Source organism: Euprymna scolopes, chromosome 37 (assembly GCF_053919585.1).
Source record: "Euprymna scolopes isolate OS-2025 chromosome 37, ASM5391958v1, whole genome shotgun sequence".
NCBI classification, from domain to species: domain Eukaryota; kingdom Metazoa; phylum Mollusca; class Cephalopoda; order Sepiida; family Sepiolidae; genus Euprymna; species Euprymna scolopes.
In genome coordinates, this window is record NC_136518.1 from 81,261,823 (window position 1) to 81,277,680 (window position 15,858).

General features: G+C 35.1%; 1 protein-coding gene across 1 annotated transcript in view; it reads right to left on the reverse strand.

Moving 5' to 3' along the window:
• The window catches only part of LOC145261252 (uncharacterized), a 70,846-nt gene extending 69,046 nt beyond the window's left edge, over positions 1-1,800 (reverse strand). The window contains exon 1 of the mRNA XM_080119646.1: positions 1,529-1,800. Coding sequence (XP_079975772.1) covers positions 1,529-1,642 — 114 coding nt within the window. The 5' untranslated portion in view covers positions 1,643-1,800. The remainder of the gene's footprint in view (positions 1-1,528) is intronic.
• Between the last annotated feature and the right edge of the window lie 14,058 nt (positions 1,801-15,858).

The following is a 15,858-nucleotide window of genomic DNA, read 5'->3' on the forward strand; positions in this document are numbered from 1 at the left end:
TTTACATCATCAACGCTCTGATCCTCATCTGGCATCAATTGAAATGGATGGCTCTCATCTAGGAGAAGCCCTATGTTTTGACAAACTTCTGGGCTTGACCTTTACTCCTGATCTGAAATGGAACACGTACATCAAGTCTGTTGCAAAGGTCGCTGGAAAGATGGTGGGATCCTTCTACCTCTCCAGAAGATATCTCGCTACTGATGCAATTCTCTATCTATATAAAAGCCAAGTACGTCCAAGGATGGAGTACTGCTGCCATATCTGGGCAGGAGCTGCTAAACTAAAAACAGCCTCTCCTGCCTTGACAGAGTACAAAATAGACTTCGTGGCTTAGTGGGGGATGCCTTTTTCTCTTCCCTGCAACCTCTCTCCCAGAGAAGAGACGTTGCGAGCCTATCCTTGTTTTATCGTTATTTCCATGGCAGGGGCTCGTCTGAGCTCCAATCTCTAGTCCCCCCTCGCCAATCTTTTATGAAAAACACTCGTCTAGCTGAAACCACTGTCAAAAATTTTCCCCACTCTTTATCTGTGCCGTAATCAAAACGTAGATTCCATGAACAAAGCTTCTTTCTTAGAACTGCACGCTTGTGGAACTCTGTTCCGTCTGCCTGCTTCCCACCTGACTACAACCTGGATGGCTTCAAGTCCAACGTAAACAAATTCCTGATGAACCGCCCCCTTAAGTAGACACTTTTATTAAATCCCCACACTAACGTACTGTACATGCAATAACCCTTATCCCCGAGTGGCTTCCGGGCCTTGATAAGTGGTGATCACCTTGTAAAAAATAAATAAATAAAAAATAAAAATGCACAGAAATATGATTTATGATGTAATGCATGTCATTCCAAAAATTGCATAAATTAATGAAGTTTTTTTTTAACTTAGAAAACTTAAAGTTTTAGCGATTTAAATACTAAACGTATCCATTAGAAGGCTGATTTTGATATCGATAGTTCGAATTGAATTGTCTCACTTTTACGTTGAATTTTAAAAACATGGCCGATCAACAATCCTACATCTCGCGTAGTCATAAAATTTGATTGGTATTTTTTTTTTTTTTTTTTTTACGAGTGTACTTAGCGTAGTATAAACACTCCTTGTTATAAACGGATTTCGAGGTTGGGTGTTTATCCCGAAAGCCGTTCTTATCATGGGGAGGTCGGGAGTGTGTATACTACGCTGGATACTCTCGTAAAAAATATACCCATCTTCGTTCCGTGATAAGTACGTACATAAATTTTTATTTGTTTTTTTTTAATAAAGTATAATACTAAATACGCACCAACTTAACTCAAAACGCAATTCGGAAGCGTAGATCATTGTTCTAAATGAAGTAACCTTTTTTACCTACTCTAGTAAAATAGAATTACCTCCCTTAGGACAATGAGTTAAGATTCTGAATTGTCACTCCAAATAATATAAAATCTCATACAAGAAACTTCCGCGACACGAAGAAAAAAAAAAAAAAAAAAAAAAAAAAAAAAAAAAAAAACTGAAGCATAAATTTGGAGTCGACACTTACTTTCTCTGGTTTTGTTGTTGTCGCCGGTGCCGGTGTTGTTGTTGTTGTCGTCGTCAATTTGACTCGATTGTCCTTTATCATGTTCGGGAAACGACGAAGCATGGGCTGAGACATGATGACGATTCCTGCAAGGTGCCCGTCGTCGTTGTGGCCCGGAGTTGTCAATGAGGGGAAACCTCGCGTAGGGGGGAAAATCGGTGGGAAAGTAAAAGGAAAGACGGACGGTCGAAAAAAAAAAAACCCAAAAAACAAAACAAAAAAAAAAAACGCCGGACGGACGACGGAGAAGATAGAAGCCGAATTTATTATATATATATATATATATATATATATATATATATATATATAGGCGATATACGATGGAAAATTAATAATACATATAAATAATATGAAATAAATCGGCAGAGATAGAGAGAAAGCAGGTGGTTTACCAGGAAGATTCCGAAAGAATTAAGTGGTTTCAAAATAAAGATTTATTTGCAAGAAAAGCAGTAGTTTCAGTTTGAAATAGTTTAAGTTATTTATAAAATTATATGACCAAATATGTGGGTGTGTACGTATTTAAATAGCGCGATTAGTAAAAAATTAGAAATAAAAACATAAAATCGATTGATAATTTATTTAGAAAGAAAAATGTGACGAATAAATTTAATTTTAATATATCAAAAAATAATTATTTAATAATTTATTTAAAAACGAAACCCGGCAAGCTTTCTTGTCTCTTCATATTTTTGTACCTTTTTTTCCGTGCATTTGTTTATATGCGTATAAATACGTATAAACGTTTTTTTTTTTTTTTTTTAATTAAAAAGGGAAGAAAAATCGATTAATTAATCGAAGGAAAAATAAAGGGGGCTATTCCACTGAGTGAAATAAAAGTATAAAACGGCTCCCGAGTAACGCCGGGTATGTGAACCAAACACCTAATATATTAATAAATCCACGGTCTTCTGCATCGAGATTTCCTGGCCCTCGTTATAAAAATGAACATGTTTTAAAGAGATTTTCATGGTAATAAGGCGAGATTTTCTTCTCCGTATCTTTTTGTTTCCCTCTCAAAATAAATAAGGGACACGAAATAAGGAGCAAATCTCTGGCCTAGTGTATCTGTAATCTCATCGCAGTTCTACTTGCTTCGTCACTACTAAACGACAACAACAATATATGTTACGATTGCTACAAGTTAGAATTACGGGTACTTCTACTGCTACCCCGAACAACACCCAGCAAGCACGCACATAACACAAAAATGTCAAACGACTGCAGATTAAAATAATAACAATTTCATTCATAAAGTCAGGCCTGGATTATTGAGAAACGGATCTTTCCCGTTTTACCTTTCATAGCTCTGTACGATTAACTATTGAGCTACTGATATTTTCAAGTTCGTGATTGACTGATTGATCGTTATAGTTAACTGAAAATTTTCTGAATGTTCTTGAGAATGTTCGTGTGTGTGTGTGACACTTATATTGCGTATATAATTCCTGTGTCAGTATCTACTACAACGGTGCGGTGCTCAGTACACGAGTAGAACTTAGTAGTTGATGCAAATGTGCTTATAGCAAGCGTGCTGTACGGAAACGCGTTTCGTGCCACCAAAGGAATTCATCAGGCTAATTGCGAAATTTGAAATTCTTCCACCCCTTTTAAAGAAGGAACTTTTTTTTTTATGGCTACTGTTTAAATTCATTCGTTGTATATTTAAAACATTTACAAAAAAGACGTTGTATATTATACTTTTACACCGAAAAGAAAAAAAAAAAAAGGGGGGGGACAAAAAAGAAAAAAAAATTATATATAGAATTAGGTAGTTTCCATTGGACTTGAATAAGTCGTATAATTCCGGCGTGTGTGCGTGTGTACAGGCTACGTTACTTGTCTTTCTTCAACAAACACCGAGTGCGCATCTTGTTGTTTGAGGTGTCGCGATAGTAGTTGTTATTATTATTGTTGTTGTAAAAGACACCTACACATTGCATGCGGGAGGGGGGGGGGTCGTAGAACGGTAAAATATTGCGAAGGCACCAGACAGCAGTTTGCAATCAGCTGTTGTATCGGCCACAAGGAGAACCAAAGGATGGGGGGGGGGCGCACTAACTCCCTCCTCTTCCCCCTCCCCCGCTGGCAGAAGAAGAAGAAAGAAAAGAGAAAAGAATGTCAGTAGTTGCACGGGACTGCTTTTATTAGAAAATAAAAACGAAAAAACAAAACAAAAAAACAACAAAAAAAAAAACTATTAATGTCGATAGCGGAAAAAAAAAGGAAAGAGAAAGGATGGAGGGTTGAGTGGGGATTGCAGCGTTCCTAGACAGAAAAAATAATACAAAAAAATGTCGACCTCGAAAACCAGTCATAGCGATTGGCGGAAACACCCGGAGTTTACCGAACACGAACGAAGCCACATAAGCGTCTCGTTTTCATCCTTTATTTCATTCTTTCCATGCCTTGGTCTTTTGGCCAGGAGCAAAGTGTAATATCTGTTCCGATGCTACGCTTAGACTTCGGTCAGTGAAGGAGAAATCCATCTAGACTGAGACAAATTTTTATTTTCGTTACAATGCAGAGTGCCCCTTTTTGAGGAGCTGGATTTTTCTTACATTAAAAATCGACCTTATGTCTAAGTAAATAGAAATAAACCAATCTTTATCTTTTCTAACGATGTGTCCTCGAACCTCTACATGAGGATCAGTCGGTCGGTCGGTCCGTTGGTCACACTTCAGATTCAAATAACTGTGCTATTGAAATTTCTTGAATCGAACAATTTCGGGTGCTTCTACTAGAACGAAATGTTGTAGTCGATAAATGGAGTTTTCAGATAGAAACTAATGGTTTCTACTGATTTTTTTTTTGGTCAATTCTAATAAATGACAATGTTAGCTTCCAAATTATGCAGTCGAAATTGCCCGAATATTACTGAATTATTATTTTAAAAAAACAACAAAAAAAAAAAAACTGTAATCGTGTTAGCAGGTGAAAAATTGCGGCCATCTAGTTTGTATAAAATGAATCGAAACGGAAAATTACCTCCCTATTGAACTCCCCAGTGTCTTACATAAGCAAATACGATCGTTTTCTTCAAATTCTATTTTTTGTTTTCTTTAATAAATAATTTTCTAACTTATCGACGTCCGTAATTTTTGGATATAATCATTGCGCAAGCCTTTTCTAGTCTCACACAAAAACACGCGTTCACATTTCAAGCCATATTACTCGTCATATACATACGCGCACACAAACATACGCGCGAGCGTCCACACACGTACATATATTCACGTTCGCGTACATACACTGATATTCACGTGTATATACACACATGCTAACGTACACACATGTACTCACATGTATGCACACGAACGCACACATGGACGATGTCACTTCCCCTTTCAAAGGAAATCCACACATGTGCAAAAGACCACCGGAAACAATTATAAAAGCAAGAGACAAGCTGTTTCCAGCCCTTTTCGGACCAGCTTCCTAGCTGGGCGGTCTATGGACCGTCAGCATGCCTTTTCGGCAGGCGTGCTCACACGCGTGCCTCACGCCACTTGCTACTATGTGGGACAAAAAGCCAACAGACAGTACGTACACTTGTAACACCAAAGAGGGGCCACATCAGATCAGTAGGGTCGATGTGACGTTTTTTTGTGTTGAATGTAATATTCAATCCCGGGCGAACACCGGTTACAGAAAAAAAAAAAATTTTTTTGTTAGTTAATATTTTTATGTGTCAAAATCTTGTTGTTGAGATACCATACGGCCAGGGGATAAAAATAGAAATCGCATGCTAAACTTCAAAGCGAAAGATTACTTAAAACATTTTTTAACCAAAATACGCTTGCATTTGAACTAAACGAGCCAACACAAAATATCCCGAAACAGAGATTTGACATGTCAGTCGGCTTGAAATGTGTTGTTTGACAGGTGAAATGTCGGATTGTTTTTGATCTGAGAAACACACACACACACGAAACAGATCAGGCCTGATAAAAGAATTAATGACGTCAGCCCAAGGTTCGACATGAATTGTTTTCAATATGAATTATCTAAAAATGTCTGTTGGCAAATTGTTTTGGGCGCTAAGGGGAATTCTGACATGTAAAGAATATTTCTTTTAAAAATCACACGGATGTTTTTACAAAACAAATAATTCAAATGGGAAAGAAGATCAAACGGATATTTTTAAATAGATGAAAGCTGGTGACCTATTACAAGCTAAAAAATAATATTTCCTCTGATTATCAGTTGATAATATGGAAAAAAACCATTATCGAGAAGGCGGGGTCAGGCAAGTTGGGGAGGAGTCAATTTGATTTTGGAAATTGGGGGCGGAAAAATAATACCTGCCACAGGCCAAATTGACCAATGAGAAGGAATCAGGTGGATTGTTATCAATCAATTTGATTGGTCGAAGACGAACGTAGGCGTCTTCATTATTCAAGGGTTTTACTATATAAGATCTGTAAAACTCGATTTAATCAGATAGAAGGAGATAGAAGAAGAGAGAAGACAGAGAGAGGTCTTTGGAGAGACAGAGAAAAAGGTCTCGGTAGAGGAATCCAGGCACCCAACTTCTCTCTCCCCCTCGCTGGTCGCCAGAGAGCTCAATTTGCAACTTAATAGAATTCAGAGGACCTAGGAAGAGACCAGCCAGAACACCTTAACGATAATTACAACGGTCCGCGACTCCGACCGAGTATTTCAACAACAAGAAGCTCATTCACAAATCTAATTGCTTGCTTCCATTTAATCTTCAATTGTACATACGTCTGTAGATAATCATTTATGAATTTCCTAAATACATTATATATCAACCAACCTCCGGAGTTTGTTTGCCGATGTGCTGTTGTTCCATGTAAGTTTATTTCCTTTACTTGCCACTTGTGACCCCGTTCCCGTCAACGAACACCCAGTCAACAGGACGACCAACTAGACGATCAAGAAGAACAGGCCTTGAGAACCATGCAACCGAGAAGAGTCCTCCAACGCCTTGACGAGGACTCACTGGGTGACGCGACGTACCAATGGTTGGCAGACCTGGTTACCCAGTCGACATAATTAATTACCCAGTGACTAGGATAGTCATAATTGGGCATCGACCCAGGGTTAAGATCATAACTGGGCCGCGATCAGAGGGTTAAGGTCGTGTAAGGTCACGTACAAGGTCACACACTTTATACATTTTCTCTCTCCATGAACTGGATTGACATTCTCACTTTTTCTCTCTCTATCTACTACTTGTGCCAGAGAACACCACCACGTAGCTGACTGCTAACATGGCGCACAGTTTAACTGATGTCAACCCTTTATCTTTTTCTCCGTCTACACGCTGGACTATCATTCCTATTTTCCACTACATCACTCACTTCTCTTCCCACGCGCGAACAAACGATAGTGACCCGAACGTGAGATGAACACACATTTCCTTTTTCCTTCTAACTACCAGTCCTGCAACAAACGATGGTTACACCCGCGCGGACATGAACACATGTTATATCTAAAACATTCATTCTTTCAACAGTAAATAAACGACACGTTTATCTTATCCATCAATTCTTTGTTTCCTTCATTCCATTCGTTTCATTATTCTTTTGTAACGGGATTAGGATTTATATATCCTTGTCCTCTACAACATCTTAAAAATATGAGGAGTGCATAGATACTATTGTTTTCATGTGAAATTCAGTTTTACAATTTCTGAAATTTCGTCCCAATAGTGTAGAAGCACCTAATTTTGTTTCAGTTATTTTTTATTTTGTATTGTCTCCTCTTACGGACTTTAAGTCAATTTTGTACTCGATATTAAATCTTTCTGTTGTAAAAAAAAAAAAAAAATTATTAAGAAAACGTTTGATCAATTTTAAGTGCTTATGTAGAATATAGTATACGGCACAATCACGTTGACATACCGGTTCTTGCCAGATCACCAAAGTTAAGCAATGTTGAGCCTGCCTGGCCAGTACCAGATGGGCGACCATTTGGGAAGGCGAGGCGCTGTATGTACTGCGAGGTAAAATACCAGGTTGAGAAATTAATTAGTGATGGTTTAAATCAACGCATTTCAGGTGAAAACATTATTATGTATTTACGTATCATATGTAACCCCTACCTTTAAGGATTATTGCCCATAGTCACAGTGAGTTACAAATTAAATGCGATCCCCAACTACTAGATCACAAATGTGACATCGTCAAGGCTCTGACGTTTTAATTGTATTCAGGCATTTACTGGATTCTGGAACCACGAATATACCGTCAGATTTAGCTCCAAAGTATAAAAAAAACGTGCAGATCCTAAGTCCATGTGGCAACACCATTTCCATATCAACAGGTTTTGGAGTGGATTAAAACAATACTTTTGCTCATCATCGGGGTTGATCGTCTAGTTGCTGGTTGTGCTAGTGGGTTTTTCTGTCACAAAAGGTCACCATGCAGCCGAAAATCCTCGTCGCTAGAAAGATCTGTTTTCTTGATGTCTGTGAAAAACTGAATCACTTCCAAAATACAAAATAGACAAAAAAAAAAAACAAAAAAAAAACAAAAACAAAATGATCTCGTCATCTCTTATATAATTTATAATAATTTTCTTATAAAAATTATTATTTGTTTAAAGACTTCATTAGTATATATATATATATATATATATATATATATATATATATATATATATATATATATTTAAAAGAGTGTAGCCATCAACAATTGTGGGTTTTTTTTAAAGATTTTCATCATATTTTTATTTTAAAATATGTTTATAACGCGTTTCGAGCTTAGGGTGTGCTCTCTTCAGATATTTTCGTAAAAAGTTTTTCTTTAAAATGGGAGTTTGTAGATATGCCTCCATGTTTTTCAGACTGATGCGATGCGTGTGTTCAGTGTTCAGACATTCTGTCTCCAACTGTAAGTGTTCACAGTGACCGGTCAAAGTTAGTTTCAAAGAGTGTTTTTTAGTCCATATGGTGAAGGTTTTTATGGCTTTTTTAGGGTTCTTTTTAAAGACTTTCTTTCCCCATGTATAGCATACACTCACACACAATCACATACGCATACATATACATTCATGTACATGTACACATGCACACGCACACGTACGCAGGCACACACACATACACACACGTACATACATAGAAATATATGTAGGAGCATACATATATACACATATACATACCCACCTACACACCCACACACGTACTCGCATACATCCACCGCTAACAATTATTTTTATTTTTTTATTTTTTTATTTTATATATATATATATATATATATATATATATATATATATACTTTTTTTTTTTTTTTTTTTTTTCAACCAAAACACGCATGTATATATGCGCTTAATCATTCAGACATACGTACACGCACCCACACACACACAAGTAAGATGGAGAATAGGTAGAAGATATATATACACACACATACACGCACATACACACATATATGTACACACATATATGTATGTGCACATACACTCACAAACATCCACATACTATGTAGGCACACACACATACACACACACATGCACACACACAGACATATGCAGGGGCTCACACATACGCGTATATCCATATCCACACGAACACATTTACCCACTCATACATGTGCATACATATGTATATATATATACATACACACACATACATACGGATGTGTATACACTCATCCACCCATATATATATATGGGCACATGATGCACTCACAATCACACACACACACATACATATTCATACATTCCACCTTATGTATATATTGGTTGAAGTTTCCTTTCCAATCCAAGCACATATGCATACATGGATTCGGTCACCCAAACATAAGTGCACGTATACATACAAACAAGATGTAGCATAGATAACAGATGATATATAATTATACACACACGCATACACAATCATATGTGCACACCCACGCACACACACATACACACACGCACACACGCGCGCACATACACATACATACGTTTAATTTCTAGTTGTTTGTTTAGTTAAGAGAAATGGTACTGTACTGGGTATGGGCGCGCGCACCCGCGAAAGTGTGCGTGTGCCTTATTGTGCTTTTTTGTTGTTTCGTGTGTGAGGGTGCACACCTACCCAAGTATGCATGCGTGTAAGTGTATTTTGTTTTTTGCCTATTTATGTGTATAATTATGGAGAGATGTTTAAGGCGGGGTTAAACTTTGCTATGCACTTTTTTTCTTGTGTTAGCAAGTAGAAGTAGTTGTCAGTTTGGAAGATGGGCATTATCTCGAATCTGCCTCCACTGCATGTGTGTATATGTTGTGATACATGTAGGTGTCTATTTTCCGCGATTTTGATGTTGGATCGGTGTAGGGCTACTCTATTACTAAGGTTTTTTGTAGCGCCTATGTAGGATTTATCGCATGCTGGACATTTTATTACATAGATCACGTTTTTTGAGGTGCAATCTAGGTTTTTTTTAATTTTGAATGTTTGTATGGGGTTCGTAAATGTGTATGTGTTTCCCTCTAATATTATGTTGCAGACTCCACATCGTTGTTTGTTGCATTTTGTGACTCCTTTTGTTGCGTCTTGATTGAGTTTGGATGAGGTAAGAATGCGTTTTAGGTTTTTGGGTTGGCGTTTGCTTTTTATTATTTTTGTTGTTTTAAGGAAATTGTTTAGTTTGCTGTTTTGGTTAAGTAGGACGAGGTTTTTCGTTATCTCTGTGAATAAATTTAAGAAAAAGAAAATACCCATCACAACTTATAGACAAAGGGATCCAACTTGAGACAAATATACCAGTAGAAGATTTGACAACGCCTAAAGAACGAAACAAAGAACAAATCCTAACATACGTCTCCACACACAACACAAACAACCCAGAGCTTTTCACAGAGATAACGAAAAACCTCGTCCTACTTAACCAAAACAGCAAACTAAACAATTTCCTTAAAACAACAAAAATAATAAAAAGCAAACGCCAACCCAAAAACCTAAAACGCATTCTTACCTCATCCAAACTCAATCAAGACGCAACAAAAGGAGTCACAAAATGCAACAAACAACGATGTGGAGTCTGCAACATAATATTAGAGGGAAACACATACACATTTACGAACCCCATACAAACATTCAAAATTAAAAAAAAACCTAGATTGCACCTCAAAAAACGTGATCTATGTAATAAAATGTCCAGCATGCGATAAATCCTACATAGGCGCTACAAAAAACCTTAGTAATAGAGTAGCCCTACACCGATCCAACATCAAAATCGCGGAAAATAGACACCTACATGTATCACAACATATACACACATGCAGTGGAGGCAGATTCGAGATAATGCCCATCTTCCAAACTGACAACTACTTCTACTTGCTAACACAAGAAAAAAAGTGCATAGCAAAGTTTAACCCCGCCTTAAACATCTCTCCATAATTATACACATAAATAGGCAAAAAACAAAATACACTTACACGCATGCATACTTGGGTAGGTGTGCACCCTCACACACGAAACAACAAAAAAGCACAATAAGGCACACGCACACTTTCGCGGGTGCGCGCGCCCATACCCAGTACAGTACCATTTCTCTTAACTAAACAAACAACTAGAAATTAAACGTATGTATGTGTATGTGCGCGCGTGTGTGCGTGTGTATATGTGTGTGTGCGTGGGTGTGCACATATGATTGTGTATGCGTGTGTGTATAATTATATATCATCTGTTATCTATGCTACATCTTGTTTGTATGTATACGTGCACTTATGTTTGGGTGACCGAATCCATGTATGCATATGTGCTTGGATTGGAAAGGAAACTTCAACCAATATATACATAAGGTGGAATGTATGAATATGTATGTGTGTGTGTGTGATTGTGAGTGCATCATGTGCCCATATATATATATGGGTGGATGAGTGTATACACATCCGTATGTATGTGTGTGTATGTATATATATATACATATGTATGCACATGTATGAGTGGGTAAATGTGTTCGTGTGGATATGGATATACGCGTATGTGTGAGCCCCTGCATATGTCTGTGTGTGTGCATGTGTGTGTGTATGTGTGTGTGCCTACATAGTATGTGGATGTTTGTGAGTGTATGTGCACATACATATATGTGTGTACATATATGTGTGTATGTGCGTGTATGTGTGTGTATATATATCTTCTACCTATTCTCCATCTTACTTGTGTGTGTGTGGGTACGTGTACGTATGTCTGAATGATTAAGCGCATATATACATGCGTGTTTTGGTTGAAAAAAAAAAAAAAAAAAAAAAAGTATATATATATATATATATATATATATATATAAAATAAAAAAATAAAAAAATAAAAATAATTGTTAGCGGTGGATGTATGCGAGTACATGTGTGGGTGTGTAGGTGGGTATGTATATGTGTATATATGTATGCTCCTACATATATTTCTATGTATGTACGTGTGTGTATGTGTGTGTGCCTGCGTACGTGTGCGTGTGCATGTGTACATGTACATGAATGTATATGTATGCGTATGTGATTGTGTGTGAGTGTATGCTATACATGGGGAAAGAAAGTCTTTAAAAAGAACCCTAAAAAAGCCATAAAAACCTTCACCATATGGACTAAAAAACACTCTTTGAAACTAACTTTGACCGGTCACTGTGAACACTTACAGTTGGAGACAGAATGTCTGAACACTGAACACACGCATCGCATCAGTCTGAAAAACATATTTAATATCAGCGGAGGCATATCTACAAACTCCCATTTTAAAGAAAAACTTTTTACGAAAATATCTGAAGAGAGCACATCCTAAGCTCGAAACGCGTTATAAAAATATTTTAAAATAAAAATATGATGAAAACCTTTAAAAAAAAACCCACAGTTGTTGATGGCTACACTCTTTTAAATATACATTTTTTCTCTCGTTGGAACTACACAACCATCACTTTAAATATATATATATATATATATATATATATATATATATAATTTGAGGTTGCTATTTTTCAAAGGTAGGGTAACCAGTGAAATATAACGAGATTAATACAAGAGTGCTCAATATGGAAGTAGAGCAAATTAGATTTTCAATTTGTCTTTACATAAGCAGTAATTTATTGCTACACAGTCATGAACATGTTTCGGTCTTCTAGTTTTCAGTAACTAGAGACTTCTTCAGGCAACAACGCTTATATTCAAAATCGGAATTCTTAATGAATTATAAGCATTGTTGCCTGAAGAGGTCTCTAGTTACTGAAAACTAGAAGACCGAAACATGCTCATTACTGTGAAGCAACAAATTACTACTTATGTAAAGACAAATTGAGAATATATATATATATATATATATATATATATATATATATATATATTAATTTTGATTGTTAAGTTCAACTTACAGTTGTAATTTTCTTTCTCTTATATATATATATATATATATATAGTTCGTATTTAATCCTAGGCGACATAATTATAGTAGTAATTATATATATATATATATATATATATATATATATATATATATATATATATATATATATATATATATATATATATATATTTCCCCCCAAATCTCTGGCCTTGATGGAGGGGGTGGGGAACTAAAACTTACTAATATGATTTCAGATGATGTGAAATAACAGCAAGGGGAGACTTGATTCCAAACTTTTTAGATTATTCTCAATGCTTGTGATTTGGTTAAATAAATATATGTCAAATCATTTCTATATTTCAATTGATATATTTAACATATATTTATTTCAGCAAATCTTTAGAAAAGCATTGCGAATAATCTAAAAAAATTGGAATCAAGTTTCCTCTTTGCTGTTATTTCAGATCATCTGAAATCATATTAGCAAGTTTTAATCAAAGCCATCCAAGCCAGAGGTTTTTTTGGGGAAATATCAGATATTTTGTAATTCAAATGCAAAATTTGAATAACAAATAACAATGGCTGACACATTTAATGTGTGACATAAACCGTAACGTTTACACTTACTATTACAAAAATTAAACTAAAGGCTGTTACAAAAAACTTAGTTTGTAAAAATCTAATGATTGGTTTATTATTTCTAAAAGGTTAAAAAATATGCTGAAATTAGACTCTGGATGATAGATGATCCTCTTAATGTGCAACCTTAAGGGCAAAGCGCACTACACAATTCAGGTCATTACCTTTCCAATGAGCCTTCATTTGTTAAATTCTGAAGAATAGTTGCTGAGATGTGAAATTTATAAAATTGTCCTAAAGGTTTCACATTTAGGGGATCATCCATCATTCAGAGCCTATTTTTGGTACTTATTTTACAGCCATGTTTCAATCCTAGTCTTTTGCTTTCCTAGTTTTGCTTATGAATTACAAAATATCTGATATTTGCTCAAAACTTCTCACCTTGATAAAGGGAAAACTAAAACTTGCTGCTTTGGTTCCAAATGATCTGAAATAACAGCAAGGGGAGACTTGATTCCAAATATTTCTCATATGTTATATCTCCCCTCTTTGGTTTTCATACATCAAGTAAATTTCCCAGCGTATAAGTTATTATTTGATACTGGAGATATTGATAATCGTATCCTACTTCCAAAAGAGGGGAGACATAACATATGAGAAATATTTGGAATCAAGTCTCCCCTTGTGGCCATTTCAGATCATTTGAAACCATAGCAGCAAGTTTTAGTCTCTCGTCTATTAAGGCCAGAGGTTTTGGATATATATATATATATATATATATATATATATATATATATATATATATATATATAGTGGAGATGGTAATTAATAAAAACTGAAGAAAGTGCTCAATACTGTTGTAGAGCAACCTTTCTGTAAAAGTCTGAGGATGCTACAGACGACCAAAAAAACGGCCGTGTAGCCGAAACAATAATGTCACTTAACAGAAAGATATGCTAATAAAAATAAAACGCATATATATATATATATATATATATATATATATATATATATATATATATATATATATATATATATAGTCTGGAAAAAAGGGAAAGAAATCTTGTGGCCTTTTTAGAAATTTCTCAACGTTTCATCCTAATTGTTTGGGGACTTTCTTAGGAGAATGATAGGAATGATTGTAGAAAATAAAATATACCAAAGATGAGAGGAGAATCCTATGAAAGTGAGATATTTATATATTTTATGTACATATAGGAAAAGTGGTTCAAAATATAAGTGGGGAAAGCGTATGTAAAACGTAAGTGGGGAAACGTAAGTAACACTTAAGCACATTTCCCCACCTATGTTAATAATTAAAAAAAAATTTTTTAATTATTGTATTTCCATTTTCCTTCATTGAAATTACTATACAACAAATGGTTTCCATTATTTTAAATATTTGGAATCAGCGTTCGGTATATTCCAGCGGTTTATGTTAAGTTAAAATATGCTGAGGCAACGTCAGGTAAGATTGGATCGTTCATTGCGAAAATACCTTTTTTTTTATCAAAGGCATCTCAACATCAAAGATGAAAATGAGAATAATCCTTCACCTATTTTTGAACCAGCATCATCTATTTTTGGAACAAATTATCTAATCTCTTGAATAAAACCTATGCAACAGACGAATTGTTGAGCATTTTATTTCTGCCTTTCCCTTTTAAATATATATATATATATATATATATATATATATATATATATATATATATATATTGAGAGAATATAAAATATATACTTTTTTAGTATATAGTCTTCATAAAATTGTCAAAAGTGTTACAAATAATAAGCTCAATGAAAATGTATTTCTGATATCCCAAAAGGTTTTGAGTTTTCCGATTCTCAAATCCACTTAATCGTATCAACATCAATATATATATATATATATATATATATATATATATATATATATATATATATATATATATATATATATATATACTAGCAAATGTACCCGTCATTGACTGGGTTCAAAAACAGCCTACAGAAAATGGACTCTGATTTATGAAAGTATGATAGGTTATGAAAAGAAAGGGTTGTAAAGAGATAGCTTCGAATTTGGGTGTATCAAAACCAAAGCAAAATATGATCAAAGTAAAAATAAAATAGATAAACCCCATAATTTATTATACAATACCTGTTCACACTGAAATACTTATCACAATATTCTGTGGATCTATATTAAAAGGTCTTGTTAAACTTTGTGACATATATCCATTCTATGGAGGTCAGGCGCGAGTGAACACCCTATAATTTTATTATATCATATTTCTTCTCACTGAAACATAATTATCAAAGTATACTTACGCAGATAGATATGAAAAGTCGTTATTAAAGTTTGTGCCTATTTCCATTCTATGGAGGCCAGATGCGAACGCAGACCCCACAATTTTATTATACCATCCCTATTTAAGTTAAAACATAATTATCA